At 44.1% G+C, this 16,812-nt stretch overlaps 1 protein-coding gene across 13 annotated transcripts in view; it reads right to left on the bottom strand.

The window, feature by feature from the left end:
- The window catches only part of FHOD3 (formin homology 2 domain containing 3), a 340,197-nt gene that overhangs the window by 104,072 nt on the left and 219,313 nt on the right, over nucleotides 1–16,812 (bottom strand). For 12 of the 13 annotated variants that reach the window (XM_081883777.1, XM_081883776.1, XM_081883771.1 and 9 more), the window contains exons 8-10: nucleotides 5,373–5,467; nucleotides 2,677–2,820; nucleotides 6–238 (exon numbers count right to left, since the gene is read on the bottom strand). In XM_081883777.1, coding sequence (XP_081739903.1) covers nucleotides 6–238; nucleotides 2,677–2,820; nucleotides 5,373–5,467 — 472 coding nt within the window. Of the gene's footprint in view, nucleotides 1–5; nucleotides 239–2,676; nucleotides 2,821–4,032; nucleotides 4,190–5,372; nucleotides 5,468–16,812 lie in introns of those variants that run through there. The other variant, XM_081883770.1, reaches the window with a different exon arrangement.

Raw genomic sequence — 16,812 nt, 5'->3', positions numbered from 1 at the left:
CTCACTTCTCGCTGAGGCTTTCGACGCCCTGCCCATGGCTCCCCCCAAGGCTTGCTTGAGGAGAGGGGCTGGGAGGGGCAGATACCGTCTTCTTCTCGCTCTGGACAGAATGCCTCCGGCTCCTCCTGCGTTCCAGCCCCCTTCGTTCATTGCAGCCAAAGCTGGACCTTCTCCGATCTTTGCGGCCGCTGGGAGGGGGCTCCCCATTGTTATCGCCATCCTCATGCCTCAGGGTCATCTGAAAGAATGAAGAATTAAAAGCAAATGCCGTCCCCAGTCCGAAACTAATTCACGTGTGCCTCCCTTTCTGGGTCGTGTGGAACTATCTGGCCTCGCAAAGCACTTCTGTGCAATCTGTTTGTTCACTTACGTGCAGTTCAGAAGACGTGCCTTCTGCTCCCATCCCTTGCTGGAAATATCAGAGACCACAGAAAAAAAGAGACGGATGCTGGAATACTCACAGGTACAGTGAGGGGGGAAAGTATTTGATCCCCTGCTAAATTTGCCCATTTGCCCCCTGGCAAAGAAATGACCAGTCCATAATTTTAATGGTAGGTTTATTGTAGCTGTGAGAGACAGAATAACAACAGGAAAACCTCCAGAAGACAAAAGTCAGAGATGGATGTGCATTATAATGAGTGCATTATAATTTATTGAGGGTGAAAGAGGAGAGCGAAAAATATGGTCTGAAGCTCAATATCAAAAAAACGAAGATCATGGCCACTGGTCCCATCACCTCATGGCAAATAGAAAGGGAAGAAATGGAGGCAGTGAGAGATTTTACTTTCTTGGGCTCCATGAACACTGCAGATGGTGACAGCAGCCACAAAATTAAAAGACGAGATGGTTGGATGGTGTTCTCGAAGCTACCAGCATGAATTTGACCAAACTGCGGGAGGCAGTGGAAGACAGGAGGGCCTGGCGTGCTCTGGTCCATGGGGTCACGAAGAGTCGGACACAACTAAACGACTAAAGAACAACATAATGAGTGAAATAAGAGGATGGGTATTCTAGCATGACAAGGACCCAAAACACACGGCCAAGGCAACAAAGGAGTGGCTCAAGAAGAAGCACATTAAGGTCCTGGAGTGGCCTAGACAGTCTCCAGACCTTAATCCCATTGAAAATCTGTGGAGGGACCTGAAGGTTCGAGTAGCTACACATCAGCCTTGAAATCTGACTGACTTGGAGAGGATCTGCAAAGAGTGGGACAAAATGCCTCCTGAGATGTGTGCAAACCTGGTGGCCACCTACAAGAAACATCTGACCTCTGTAATTGCCAGCAAGGGTTTTGCCACCAAGTACTAAGTCATCTTTTCCAAAAGGGATCAAATACTTATTTCACTCATTATAATGCACATCAATCTTCTGGGTTTCTGGAGGTTTTCCTGTTGTTATTCTGTCTCTCACAGCTACAATAAACCTACCATTAAAATTATGGGCTGTTCATTTCTTCGTCAGAGGGCAAACGGGCAAATTTAGCAGGGGATCAAATACTTCCCCCCTAACTGTACTGGAATGTCCAGCCAGGGTGAAGAGGCTGGTGTTTGTGAACAAGAGGGCTTTATTTTCCCTTACCAACTGAGATATGAGAGGGAGACCCTGCAACTCCCATTTCCCAGCCATCTACCCGAACACAATTATTCAGTATACCAGGGACCTTTTCTTCCTCTGATGACAGTTCAGTCCTAGTCACTCCCCTCTCAGATGGGCTGGATTGTGCCTAGCAGGATGGGAGGGTGGTCTAAAAACACCACTTCCCCAGGGGAGTGGAGAAGGCATCTCTGCTGGGTCTTTCAGAATTTTTTTTTCCTGTTATGAAGGCTTACAAAACCTAAGATCTCCAGCATTTCAATGGCAGAGAATGTAGCTTAATGTTTTCCAGAGGAGGATTTATTACTAAATAAAGTAATTTCAGATGCATTAACAGAGAGATGTTCTTTCATAGTGCATAGCATTCAGTTTACAAAGTCTGAAAGGGTTTTTTTCAGTACTGAGAAGCTCATATTCTGTCTTTCCCATTCATATTCTATTCTTCACATAAGTACTCTACTATTGATTACTTTAAATGAAGATGTAAAGTAAACAATAGTTTAGGAAAAATAATAATTTTCAATGCTTTATAGTTTTTTTTAATATTCTGTTGGGAGCCGCCCAGCATGGCTGGGAAAACCCAGTCAGATGGGCGGGGTATAAATAATAAATGATGATGAAGATGGTGATGAATGTAGCTTCATTTACACTCAGTTGCTGCACAGGCTCAATAATTAATCCAATCTAAATTCATGAAAGTGGACTTGAAGGGCCATCAAGACGGAGAATAATCACAGGTGCAGCACTCTTGAGCTGAGCCTTTGTTGAATGCTGGACGCTTTTACATGGGATGTGAAATTATCAGCATTAAAGTAGTTTAATTGCTGACAAGAGCACATTCAACGGGACCATAAACATATTCATTTTTTCTTCCGTTTTTTAACCATGAATTATTATTTTATGAGGTGTGTGTTACTATTAAATACCCTACACCATCACTGTGTAGAATAACCAGATGTTTGAATTTTCAAATAAACATAACTAGACTAATATTACCCTGGTCACATCCCCCCCTTCCCCGCCCAGCTCAACTTTGAAGTACACCCAGTTGCAAGATGCAGAGAGCAGGGCATGTTCTGTTACCTCATAAATGTTGAACTGCTCTATTAAGTCCAAGTCTGCTCCTTTCTTATTCAAGTGTCTCTGGGAGATGCCTTCTATTCCCAGTTCTTCCAGACAGTCAACAACGTCATAGAAGGAATCCTGGTCCGGCAAGCCAGACAGTGTCTGAAAGTCAAAAGGCAAAGCATTTCAGGCTTCTTGCTCCAAAACAAATTACACTTATGTTGACCGTGCTGATCAGAAAGAAAGAATGATTCAATACTTGGCGACAGAAACATTAACAAATTGCCACAGGCAACAAGGGCATGATCCAGGCACGTTCTTGAATACCACTGATTTCTGGCAGAGAACCGTAAGAATATACAATTCTCCAACTGAAAATCAAAAGGGCTTTAAACTGTTTAACTTTGACTGCATTATTCTTCAAATAACAATGATTTTTCACTAGGCTTCAGTCCTATCCTACACATAACTAGGTAAGTGGTGCTGATTTTCTTACGAGTGGGCATGGATAGGTTAGGCTCTAAGACTACTATTCTGAACACACATTGTAAGAGTAAGTTTCACTTAAACTTGATGGAACTTCCTTTCTTGTATGTACCCTTAGGACTGGCCCTCAGAAGTCTCTGCCTTCTGAAAGAGCTGAGAAGGACAGGATATAAGGTGCAGGAAAGTGAGGGGAGGCAAAGAGGTTATATTATAAATATAAAAACTTCTATGGCTTTGGGGAAAATATTATTGGATTCACTGTTGAATGAGGTTTAGCCAAGAGGGGGGAGGGGCTGCCAGGCATCTTCTGTATTCAAGTTGCTAGGCAGATTTTGTTTGCGTCACATGACACTTTTAGAAAGTAGAATTACAAGGCCCCTTTATTTCCCCCACGAGGATGCTTGGTACATTGTACAAAGAGTCCCTATGACCTCTAGGTGGATCTCAGATGACACCATATATGGTGGTGGGGAGGAGGGCCAGAGAGTGTTGCCTCAAGTCACAAAAAGCAGGGAAAGTCCAGGGCTTGAGCAGTCAGCCTTGGGTTCCTGGGAGCAATTCCACAGAGGAAGCCTACATGAGGTACTCTGTATCAGGAAGGTCCCATGACCCTTGAGGACGAGGCCACCAGAAGTACTTGGACCTCCTTGGCCTGAGGCAGTTGGGTTGCCCTCTTTTGAAGATTCTGTCTCCTACGCCCTAGCAGAACCAGTTTTCCTAACTCAGTTGAAGCTGACTGCCAAAGAAGGCAGAAAGCAAAACAAACTACTGAGACAGAGCTATGGCTCTCATTTAAAGCTCAATCTGAAGGTGACTGCCACTGAAAGAACATCTGGATTTATGGTGCGTCCAGCCTGAGGCCTGCAGGGAGCTGTCCAGGGTACCTACCTCTGTAACTTTGCTGCTGAGGCCATTGCTCAAAGCAGAACAGAAGCAAACATTCAGCACAACACTTAGAGGTACTTTCAGCTGGTCCAACTTGTCCTGGTTTTTCGCATAATACCATGTGTCTAACCAACTCTCTCCTGGTCATCCATGCTAAAAGGCAGCTAAAGTATATCTGAAGCTGTGTCAGGCACAGTACATGAAACTATCTCAAATGAAGTCACAGTACATGGTGTGAGGTAACAAGCATCCTTCTATGAAGTCACTGACTCCACCAAGAAATTTTAAGGCACAAAGTACATGGCTCTCCTGGCACCATAACATCAAATAAACCCATAGCCTACAGACAAGTTTCAGCAACACTCACCTGCCATGCAGGTATCAGTACATTTTTCATCCTAAATGTATCCTATCTTTCCCAGGGAATGGTGGAAGGTCAGGTGCGTTTTTTAAAATTAAAAATACATTCTCTTATTTGATATCATTCAACAATTACCAGCTGTTAGCTAAGTTTTTTCTCACAAGCATATACATATTTACATTTGTGGCTTTTTTGCAGTGGGACAACTATTTATTATTATTTTAAGCCTTTAAATTGTCTTTTAATTGGAAATCAAATCAAATCAAAACTTTATTAGCAAAGCCAACAGGCCACAGCTATACAAGAGTTAAAAGTGAAAATAGGGATAAAAGGAAGAAAAGAACAAGCAAAAGGAGGTCCGTCAGATGAACAAGTCTGTCACTCAGATGGTGGCCCTCAATTTCGCAGCTCTCTCGATGTACCTCGCGACCTTCTCTGTTATCTGACTATCCGTATCAGATAATAGAAAATACAGTGTAATGTCTGGTGAACGGCCGGGGTTGGAGAGAATGAGTGGAGTAATAATCTCATTCCTTAGGTCTTTGTAAAGGGGGCAAGATAGAAGGACGTGGGACACTGTTTCCGTGTTACCATCTCCACATGGGCAAAGTCGTTTTTCAAATGGAGTCTTTTGGTAACGACCTTCGAGTACAGCAGAGGGAAGAACATCCCATCTAGCCAATGTAAAGGCACGTCTGTATTTTGGGATGGTTAGTTTAAACAAATATGAAGCTGGAGAGTCAAAATGAGAAGGGGGAAAGTAGGTATACCATGGGCACAGTTTCTTTAAGATAATCAGGTTGTTTTGTCGTTCAATGTCTTTCAGGCGCTGGCCTATTAGACTCTTTGCTTTAATGAGGCCCATTGATAGTAGGAATGTTAAAGGGAGATTTTAAAAGCGTGTTTTCAAATGCCAGGGTCAGCTGCCATAGGAAGTTTTGCCCTATATGTTTGAATACATAAATCCAAATTTAAAACAAACCTTGTTCACTAAAGTCATTGCATAAACTAGAAGTTCTGTGTCAACCCCATCCTTTTCTTCCAGGATCTCCATGACATTGGACCATAGCTTGACACCTAAAAGGGGAACAAAAACTTATTAGGCAAGAAGATCAAAGTGTATCACACAACTGGGGTCCCACGATGCAGAGTTAGATGCCAAACAAATTGTTCAGTACAGATGTGAGTAATACCGTAGTACAAATAATGCATGGACATTTTTCACAGTTCGACGCTATGCATTTGGTATGTGGAAACAAATCCTACTGAGCATGGCTGATGTTGGCGGGTCAACATAGCAGGTGACAAGAGTTCCACCACTGAAAGCCCCCTGGCCTCTGCTTCTCCTTCTACCCATTGCTCTTTGCTCACTCACTCACTCACTCACTCACTCACCTGCCTTCTTGTGGTGCAAAGTGGACAAGTGAGAATTGACAAGGGTGAACTGACAAGTCTACTTCCCTCTTCCGTCAACTGCAGTGGTGATTGGACCCAATCCATACTGCCACAGAGAGGAAGAGGCAGGTAATGGGGAGCAGAAGCCACAGTAGTTGCTTTCTCCTGAAGTAGGGAGCAGAGAGGGTGGTCTGGAGGAGAAGATCCCCCTGGTGGAACAGGGCCCACCAAGCATGTCTACTATTACCTAAAATCAGCCCTGATACCAACCTCAAGTGGATTGAGCTGGACTATATTATGCCTGCAATGGGCAGGTTCAACACTTAGGCAGGAAGAACCAGCTGCACAAATATAAGATGGGGGACACCTGACTTGCTAGTACAGTGGTACCTTTGTTCCCAAACAGCTTAGTTGTCGAACAAATTGGCTCCCAAATGCTGCAAACCTGGAAGTAAGTGCTCTGATTTGCGAATGTTTTTCAGAAGCCGAACGTCTGATGTGGCTTCCACTTGAGTGCAAGAAGCTCCTGAAGCCAATCGGAAGCCGCGCCTTGGTTTTTGAATGGTTCCAGGAGTCGAACGGACTCCTGGAACGGATTAAGTTCAAGAACCAAGGTACCAACGTACAGGCAAAAACGATCTAGGGGACTTAGTAGACCACAAGCTTAACAAGAGTCAACACTGTGATGCAATAGCAAAAAAAGCTTCTGAGTAGGCACTGTTAGGTTTGAAGGCATAGATGGCTTTGTGATGATCTTCATTAACCTTTGTCTTTAAGGTGTCTCAATGTTCTTTGCAGTTTTTGCAAATAGGGCTACCCCTCTCGAAACACATTAACTTTGAAAGGGAACATGCAAGGAAGGTAAATAAGGATTAGTAAATAAGTTAATTGCTGAGATATAAAAAGCTGTTGTGTGCTACATAAAAAAGTTCCATAATACACATATTTCCACATTGGCAGATGATGAAACAGATCTAAGCCAAAAATGCAATGCTATTCTAAGCTGCATCAACAGAAATCTAGTGTCCAGATGAAGGGAAGTAATAGTACCACTTTATTCTGCCTTCATCAGACCACACCTGGATTCCTGTGTCCAGTTCTGGGCACCAGAGTTTAAGAAGGATATTGACAAGCTGGAACATGTGCAGAGGAGGGAGACCAAGATGGTCAAGGGTCTGGAAACCAAGCCTTATGAGGAACAATTAAGAGATGGAGAGGGGGTATTATAGCCATCTTCAAATATCTAAAGGGCTGTCACATGGAGGAAGCTTGTTTTCTTCTGCTCTGGAGGGTAGGGCCCATACCAATGGCTTCAAGTTACAAGAAAGGAGCTTCTGACTAAACATCAGGAAGAACTTTCTGACAGTAAGAGTTGTTTGACAGTGGAATGGAGATGGTAGACTCTTATTCCTTGGAGGTTTGTAAGCATAGGTTTGATGGGCAAACTGTCAATAAGATCTAGTTGAGAATCCTGTATTGCAGGGGGTTGGGCTAGATGACTTAGAATGATTCTGAATAAAAAAAAATCCTTCCAGCAGCACCTTAGAGACCATCTAAGTTTGTTATTGGTATGAGCTTTCGTGTGCATGCACACGTCTTCAGATACACTGAAACAGAAGTCACCAGACCCTTATATATAGCGAGAGGGTGGGGAGGGGTATTACTCAGAAGGGTGGTGGGAATGGGTGATTGGCTGATAGGTGTGGTAGACCTGTTGATGACTGTTAACGACTGCAATTACTCTTACAGGAAAAAGCAAGGGATGAGATGGCCAAAAATAGTTTTATCATGTATAATGAGATAAGAATCCAATCTCTCCATGGTTTTAAGTTTGGCCTATTTCTGAAATTCTTTTGTAATATCACAGCTACTTTGAGATCTTGTATAGAATGTCCTGGGAGACTGAAGTGTTATCCTACTGGTTTCTCTGTCTTGTGATTCCTGATGTCAGATTTATGTCCATTTAATAGAGCGGCCAATAACAGTAAAATAACACAGCATTCTAAAATCAATTCATTCTAAAGTCAGTTCAAATCAAATTGATGGCAACCATTGGGCTGGAGTTCTGTGAAGAATTACCAAAGGAGGGGGTCAGGCTGTGCCTTGGCCAAAGGCCTAGTGGAACAGCTCTGTCTTGCAGGCCCTGCGGAAAGATGTCAAGTCCCGCAGGGCCCTAGTCTCTTGTGACAGAGCGTTCCACCAGATCGGGGCCATGGCCGAGAAAGCCCTGGCTCTGGTTGAGGCCAGACTAACCTCTCTGTGGCCTGGGACCTCCAAGGTGTTTTTGTTTGAAGACTGTAAGGTCCTCTGTGGGACATACCAGAAGAGGCGGTCCTGTAGGTACGAGGGTGGGAAAACACACAACTGGATGGCACTGCATTGCGTTTCTAGGCACCATAAGCTGAATGGGAGAAGTCACAAGGAGATGCTGGTTCCAGCAGTGCCATGTGGCAGTTGTGACATGTAAACCAGCTCTCATTCGGCAGATCCCTCTGATTGTGAAGAGATTTCTTTGCCCTTGAGACTGACCCAGAAACTCCAGCGGGGTCCTCGCTGCGAGATCACATTCACCCGGTGCTATACCAGCTGCACTGGCTCCCGGTGGAGTATAGGATCAGGTTTGAGGTGCTGGTTTTAACCTTCAAAGCCCTATATGGCCCAGGACCCTCGTACCTATGAGACCGCCTCTCCTGGTATGCCCCATAGAGGACCTTACGGTCTTTAAACAAAAACATCTTGGAGGTCCCAGGCCACAGAGAGGTTAGGCTGGCCTCAACCAGAGCCAGGGCTTTTTCAGCTGTGGCCCCGATCTGGGGGAACGCTCTGTCCCAAGAGACTAGGGCCCTGCGGGACTTGACATCTTTCCGCAGGGCCTGCAAGACAGAGCTGTTCCACCAGGCCTTTGGCCCAGCACAGCCTGACCCCCTACTTTGGCAATCCTCACAGAACTTCTAGCCCAATGGTTGCCATGAATTTGATTGGAATTAATTTTATAATGAAATGATTTTAGAATGTTTTATCATTTTACTGTTGTTAGCTGCTCTGAGCCCAGCTTCGGCTGGGTAGGGCGGGATATAAATTATTATTATTATTATTATTATTATTATTATTATTATTATTATTATTATCATCACCACTATTTTTGGGCACACCCATTTGGCTTTGTGCAAATGTTACTGTCCTTTAATATTTAATATGAAAAACACTGTGCAATCAAACACTTTTCTATTATTTTCAGCTCAACTTTCCATATATTCTGTGTGCTGGGTGTACATGTTGAGTAAGTTCAGAGAAGATATACGATAGGTGGGTATGATTCCCGCACTGCAGAAACGACTGCCTGTGGTTTCTAATGAAGAGAGAGAAACTGGAAACAAGGATAGATATATGATTCTAACCTATACTTATGCCATTTGGGGGTAACCGTAAGCCAGTAACATGACAAATTAATTACTTTAATCCATGCCGTATGACAGAAATATGCTTTAGTTAACAGACAGACTACTTGTCTTCTCAGAATGTGCTTCCTCCCATCTAAAGCATTCTAGAATATTCTGCCTGTGGCCTACAAAAGCACACTTCCATATGCGTCTCTGCATGGCAATCATAAAGGAGTGTCATATAATATTTTTCTGTGTGTTTGCCAGGGGTACATACAGAGCAAGCCAAAATACAATGCAAAGGAACCTGCATAAAAACGACATTTGAATAAAATCTATTTATTTCTATCAGGGCCTTCACAGGAGTGAATAAATATGATTCAAGTATGTAAATCCACCCATATATATAAAAGTATTAAATTCTTTTGCTCTTAATTGTAGATCTTGTATGGTGTTTTTGCACACCACTGGCGCAAAGGACACTGAGACCGAACCTCTGTGGTGGGAGCAATTATTATAACTTAATGTCAGAAAACAAAGAATTCTTGTGTTGGACTGGCTTTTCTGTAAGACAGGTCTGTTTACAAAATGTTATTTTGTACATCCTTATGTTTTGAACTTCCTATGGTTTATATTTGCTCATGTGGAAATGCATCGTAACATACCGAAAGTTTACCTACATCTCAGAGTCCCTTATCACCTGTCCTGACTCATCGAAAGGAATCAGAAATTGAAGAGCATGAGATGCCCCCAAATTCTGCCAACCCCTAAAATGGGAGCAAACTTACACACGCTGGGCTAGAAATATACCAGAATCAGTTCTATCTCTGACCCAGTTCCAAAAGCTTATGAGATACACAAACACCTACCCAAACCCTCCCACTTCATGTATGCTGCTGCAGTACAACGCTGCTATCAATATCACATTTCTTAGATACAGAGGTTCTCTGCACAGAGGAAGTACAATGAAATAATTATACCATACCATCACAGCAGAAAATCACAGCTTATTCCAGCTCCACAAAACTGAACAACATTATATTAAGTGAATTACTATTATCTGTGCTAGTGCAACAAACCGTTGCAGAAGTTTCTTAACTGACCCTTCGTAACAGATTTGGGTATGACAAGTTTGGAGAATGCATTGGAGAATATACATTCAAAAAAGCTTCTTCTTGTTGTTGCTGTCACCCATCTGTCTTGAGAGACAGTGGAGTGCACCTCCAGGGGTGAAGTCAAACGTCTGCATTAGCAGCACCAAAGTGACATCCCCTGGGCGCAAGCCTGGGCTGTGCATACGGAGGTCCTGGACTACCTAGATAACAAGACCCCCACACTTGGCCTTGCTGATGTTGTCCAAGCAGGGACGTCCAACTCCCAATAGTCTGCAATCTACTCACAGTATAAAAAAACAGGCAGTGATCTACTCATTGTCGTAAAAAGACTGGCAGTGATCTACCCAAAGCTGTGGAGCATTTTTTCAGGAAGCCAAAGTTGGCTGGGGGTTTTTTTTGGTTCTTTTTTTGCTTTTTTGTAAGAAGATCACTGAGAGATCAACCAGGATCTACCAGGAACACTCCACAATCTACCAGTAGATTGCAATCTACCTGTTGGACATGCCTGGGAAAGCAGAGCAGTACATCTGGCTACCTTCTGGGCTGCAGGAGTTGCCCGGATGAGAAGAAGAAGAAGAGGAGGAGGAGGAGGAGGAGGAGTTTGGATTTTATATTTCACTTTGATATCACTCCCCGTAAGGAGTCTCAAAGCAGCTAACAATCTCCTTTCCCTTCCTCCCCCACAACAAACACTCTGTGAGGTGAGCGGGGCTGAGAGACTTCAGAGAAGTGTGACTAGCCCAAGGTCACCCAGCAGCTGCATGTGGAGGAGCGGAGACGCGAACCCGGTTCCCCAGATTACGAGACTACCGCTCTTAACCACTACACCACACTGGAAGAGGTATACAAGGAGACATCCAACTGTCTTACGGACTCCACTCTAAAAAGCTCACCCCTCAACAACCAGCAAAGTCTAGTGAACACCCAGACCACACACACAGACATAACTCCCCCCCCCCAACATAGACCCCACTCCATTTAAACTGGAGATAGGGCTGGGCAAGGCCAGCAGTACCAGGGGCTGGTAGTATGAGCTGCATAAAATGGGATGGTGAGCAACATTTTTTTTTTTTAAATATTTATTAGGGTTTTTACGGAAAAAAAAGAAAACATCCAATAACAGTATACAATATTACTTTGTTTAACAAAATTTCATATCCTCTTTGAACTTCCTCACGCCTCCCACTCCCATTTACATCATTAAAAAATTTTGTCCAGCAAATTATCATCTTATTTCCAAATTTTAAAACCGCTTAATTACAATAAAATTATTCTCCTGCTAATTTGTTTTTCTTAATCTCTCTTCTCATCAGTTCCTGATCTATTTTAGTGATGGCCAATTGTTTATAACTAAGCATCTTTTTTAACATTCCGATAAATCATAATATTTTTGTAGATAAATCTTGAATTTCTTCCAGTCTTCTTCCATCCTCTCTTCTCCCAGGTCTCGGATTCTGCCAGTCATCTCCGCCAGTTGCATATAGTCCATCAGTTGCGTCTGCCATTCTTCCAGTGTGGGTAGATCTTGAGTTTTCCAATTCTTGGCGAGTAGTATCCTTGCTGCTGTTGTCGCATACATGAAAAATGTTCTATCTTTCTTTAACACCTTCTGGTCGACAATGCCCAGAAGAAAGGCCTCTGGTTAGCAACATTGATGCATTTGATCATGAATTAGAGACATTTCAGTGTGGGTTTGATTTCTATGGGGGGGTGGGGTTTAAATGTGCCAGGCTTATGGGTTCACACCGTCATGCGTGTAAGTGAAGCTGGGTTTAACACTCACAACAAGACTTTGATCAAACACAAGAGTGGACTAAGTTCATAAACTCAGCTATGAGTCATCAAACACTGATTATTATAGAATGCAGAATCAACTCATGCACATAAATATGTGAACTAAGACTCCTCCACCAGCTATATAAAAAGGCCGCCTGGAATGGGGTTACAGTTCAAGAGATCAACCCCCTTCAAAAGCTGCTGGGATTTATCCATTCTCATCTTGATCTTGGGGCTGTGTATCTTTTCTGCAATGATTGATCTTGCAAGCTAATCAGAGCTAAAAAAGAAAATAAAAGGGAAAGCTGGGAAACCTACTTTTTCTTCTCCGTTCCTAAATCTTCGGAGGAATAGCCCACATTTTTAAACTACCCTACGGCCTCGTCACTGCACGACCTTCTTGACTGTGAGTCTTTCCTAACTTTTCAGTAAATCAGAATGGAAGTCTTTAAAAGGCTGAAATGAAATGGGCAGCGATGAAATAAGGAATAAGGAATGTACTGCTTCCCCCTACTGGATAGATTGCTTTCCTCTGCTACAGACCATACTGCAGACCTCATTCCACTTTTTATCAGCTTTAATTGTTTCAACATATTTGTTTTCTTAGCCTCATCAGGCCAGTATATGGTATAGCACCATATGGTTTAGAAAATATTGCTACTTCTATTTTTTGTTATTTCTTCATGGCCTATTATTTAAAAGATATCCCCCTCCCGCCCCACACTTTCATGAAAGAATTCATCCTTAGTGGGGGGTTAGATTTCCAGTGACTTTTAATAATTTTCAGGGTGCTGCTGTTTGCTTTGAATACAAGTATGAACGGCCCCCTCCCACAAACCAAACAAATGCATTCTTGAGGGGAGAATAAGACTACAACAAGGTAGCCATCTTTGCCCCCCATGAATACCACTGCTCAATGCTGCATCATTCCTGTTCCCGAACTGTGGCTAGGATGAAAGCACAGCTGAGCCTTATGCAGCAGTAGGGATTTTTATTTTGGTGTAAATGGTAAAGCATGTTCTCCTTCATGGAGAGCACAGGTTGCGATGGAGTTAACCAGACAACCTCTATTGCTGGGCAAGTTGGTTGGTTGGCCCAAAGTGTGACTGGACTCCTCGGGTTGCTGGGGAGAGTTTGATGTTGCCAAGTTTGATTGACAGCCTGGGTTGAATATATGCTCTGGGTGCAGCATTGAGTGTCCTCTTTCGCTGCGTGCATCGGATCACCCTCCCACCCTCCCTAATTTTAGGGTGTTTGTCGCATTTGACCTTGCTATGCCTGTCATGGGGTCACCTGCTTTGGGGCAGGGGCCTGGTAGGAATTTTGTCCATTTGGCAGATTGGCTGGTGCCATTTGGGTTTTGCCTACTGCGTAGCAAATCGTCACAACTTGTAAGGTTGAGGTTAGGCATTGGTGTTAGAAAAAAATGGTTGGTGGAGGGGTATGGATTGGGTGAGCCTGCCCCTCCAATGCTGTTGCTGCAAGGGTATTCCATTAAAGGAATCCAGGGGCTCACCATGCTTTTGTCCGCACCCCTGTCAAAGGGGATAGGACCACGCAAGAGCCCCTGGGAGCATTTGGGGAGAGGTGAGGGTCTGGTTCCCAGCTCCATCTACTCCCCATATAATGTTTTCCCTTACTGACTTCACAGGCTTGTGGATGTCAGTTCTGTCCCTGGGAAGGGAAAGATAGTCGTAACCAATGCCTAAGCAACCACTCACATTGTTTGTATTTTAAGAAAGTTGTGGCCAAAATTAGGCCAAAAACCATAAACCAAAATTATGGTGTGAAGTGTGAATTTATTTAGGGGTTCTTTGGGGACCTTGACATGCAATAAAAAGAAACAAGGAAGGAAAAGCCCCTCGCCACTTTCTACTGAAAGGTAAGACCCCACCCTCCCACCAAAATTTTTTTGAGCTTGCCCACTGGGACTTACCATATTTTTCGCCCTATAGGACGCACTTTTTCCCCTCCAAAAACGAAGGGCAAATGTGTGTGCGTCCTATGGGATGAATGCAGGCTTCGCAGACCTCTCTGCAACAGCGGGAGCACTCCCGCTGCTTGTGGAGAGTTGCCTGCATGCCAAAGCCTGCGCGCACTGAGCTCAGCGCGTCCAGGCTTCGCGGACCTCTCCGCAAGCAGCGGGAGCCAGCGCTAGGCTCCCACGGCTTGCAGAGAGCTGCCTGTTTGGGGGCTGGGGTCGGGGGAAGCTCGGGCCTCCCCCGCCCCAGCCCCGTGCCTGGGGGGAAAATAATTTTTCCCCCTTTATTTCCCCCCCAAAAAAACTAGGTGCGCCTTAGGGCGAAAAATAGGGCGAAAAATACGGTAACTCCACTGCTCTCCTAAGACTAAAGTGCAGAATTTGCTTCTGAAACATCCAGAACCTGAGGGAGTTGTAGACAACAACAATATGACATTCAGCAAAAAAACCAAAAAAAAAAAAATCCAACTGCTTAGTGAGTTCAGTTATTATGAGGTGTCAGAGGCTGAGAGAGAAAGTGACATGGCAGGAGGAAGGGACAATGCCCTCCAGGGGGGAAAGCCCTCGCATGTAATGGAGGCAAACACTGAAACTGATGAGTACACTGGCAAGTGAAAGAATGTGCCCTGAGTGTCTGCCCTAGAGATTAACATCTAGAAGCCCCAAGGCATTTCGGAGAGCTGTGGTGTAAGGATAAAATGGTACAGATATACCAAGATATGCTGTAATGTCAGAAAGATGCAAGCAATTCAAGCCAATCACAATCATGCCACAGGGGGTAGGATTGCCTGCAGATGGGGCTTCCCCTTCCATATCACTGCCAAACCACTGTCAGGGGAAATATTTGGAGGAAAGTACAACGATCCAACCTATGGAACGACTGAAGTAAGTGCAACTCCAAGCCAGCAACCAAAGAAGCAGGGTGTAAGGCCATTGGCCATCTGAAGGGGGAGTCACAATGAAGAAAGAATGAAAGACAGGACGAGAATTCTTTTTACATTGGTAAAAGTAAAGGACCCCTGACAGTTAAGTCCAGTTGCGAACAACTCTGGGGTTGCGGCACTCATCTCGCTTTACTGGCCGAGGGAGCCGACGTTTGTCCACAGACAGATTTTCCAGGTCATGTGGCCAGCATGACTAAGCCGCATCTGGTGAAACCAGAGCAGCGCACGGAAACGCCGTTTACCTTCCGCCATAGTGGTACCTATTTATCTACTTGCACTTTGACTTGCTTTCGAACTGCTAGGTTGTCAGGAGCTGGGACTGAACAACGGGAGCTCACCCCGTTGCGGGGATTTGAACCGCCGACCTTCCGATCACCAAGCCCAAGGCTCAGTGGTTTACACCACAGTGCCACCTGTGTCCTGCAGGTTGTTAGCACCCCCCAAAACAAATACCTCCTGATGTTTGCTTTTCTTGATTTTCTCCCTTCCCACTAGTCTCGCCCCTCCACATTTGAAAGCTAGATTGTAAGATCCTCAGCATGCGAATGTTCTTCACGTGCTGTTGGCATAATGTAAATGGTACACTACAACAACCACTAAACAACATGTTCTGAAGTAGTGTGGTCAGACCACACCTAGAGTAATGTGCCCAGGTCTGGGTACCAAAATTTAAGAAGGATATTGTCAAGCTGGAACATGGGCAGAGGAGGGCAACCAAGTTGAGCCAGGGCCTGGAATCTAAGTCTTATCAGGAACGGTTAAGGGAGTTGTGTATGTTCAGCCTCCTAAAGAGGAAGCTGAGAGGAAATATGATTTGTTGTTGTTGTTGTTTAGTCGTTTAGTCGTGTCCGACTCTTCGTGACCCCATGGACCAGAGCACGCCAGGCACTCCTGTCTTCCACTGCCTCCCGCAGTTTGGTCAAACTCATGCTGGTAGCTTCAACAACACTGTCCAACCATCTCGTCCTCTGTCATCCCCTTCTCCTTGTGCCCTCCATCTTTCCCAACATCAGGGTCTTCTGCTTCTGTTAGGTCCTTACCACTTTTGTCCTTTATTATGGTAATCTTTGTACGAAATGTTCCTTCCATATCTCCAATTTTCTTGAACAGATCTCTGGTTCTTCCCATTTTGTTGTTTTCCTCTATTTCTTTGCATTGCTCGTTTAAGAAGGCCTTCTTGTCTCTCCTTGCTATTTTTTGGAAATCTGCATTCAATATGATAGCCATCTTCAAATATCTAAAGGGCTGTCAGGTGGAGGAAGGAGGAAGGTTGTTTTTTCCTGCTCTGGAAGGTAGGATCCATACCAATGAATTCAAGTTACAAGAAAGGAGATTCCGGCTAAACATCAGGAAGAACTTTCTGACAGGAAGAGCTGTTCGATGGTGGAATGGACTTCTTCTGAAGGTGGCGGATTCTCCTTCCTTGTGTGGTTGTAAGCAGAGCGTTGACTGCCATATGTCATATTTGATCTGGTTGTGATTCCTGCATTGCAAAGGGCTGCACTGGTCTCATCCCACACTACAATTCTATGATACTATAGCTCATTAACATGAAAAACATTTTAGTGCTCAGATGCTATAAAACAATTACAATAGGTAATTGGGGGAGAAGTGATTGTTCTCATTTGGCAAGGCAGACAGTAGGAGATTTAAGTTTATAATACTGAGGTGTTTGTCCTGCAAGAAGAGCACTCTGTATTATGGGAAAAAATGCAGAAGAGAGACAATAATGTACATGTTATAGGCTGCCTCTTAACACATTCCTCCAAAACTGCAGGGAGCATTTATAAGCCGGATGTTCCTACAGAGTTTTCAATTCCATTTGGATGTA

This window comes from Podarcis melisellensis, assembly GCF_964234715.1.
Source record: "Podarcis melisellensis genome assembly, chromosome: 13".
Lineage (NCBI taxonomy): Eukaryota > Metazoa > Chordata > Lepidosauria > Squamata > Lacertidae > Podarcis > Podarcis melisellensis.
This window is presented reverse-complemented; position numbering and strand designations above follow the sequence as displayed.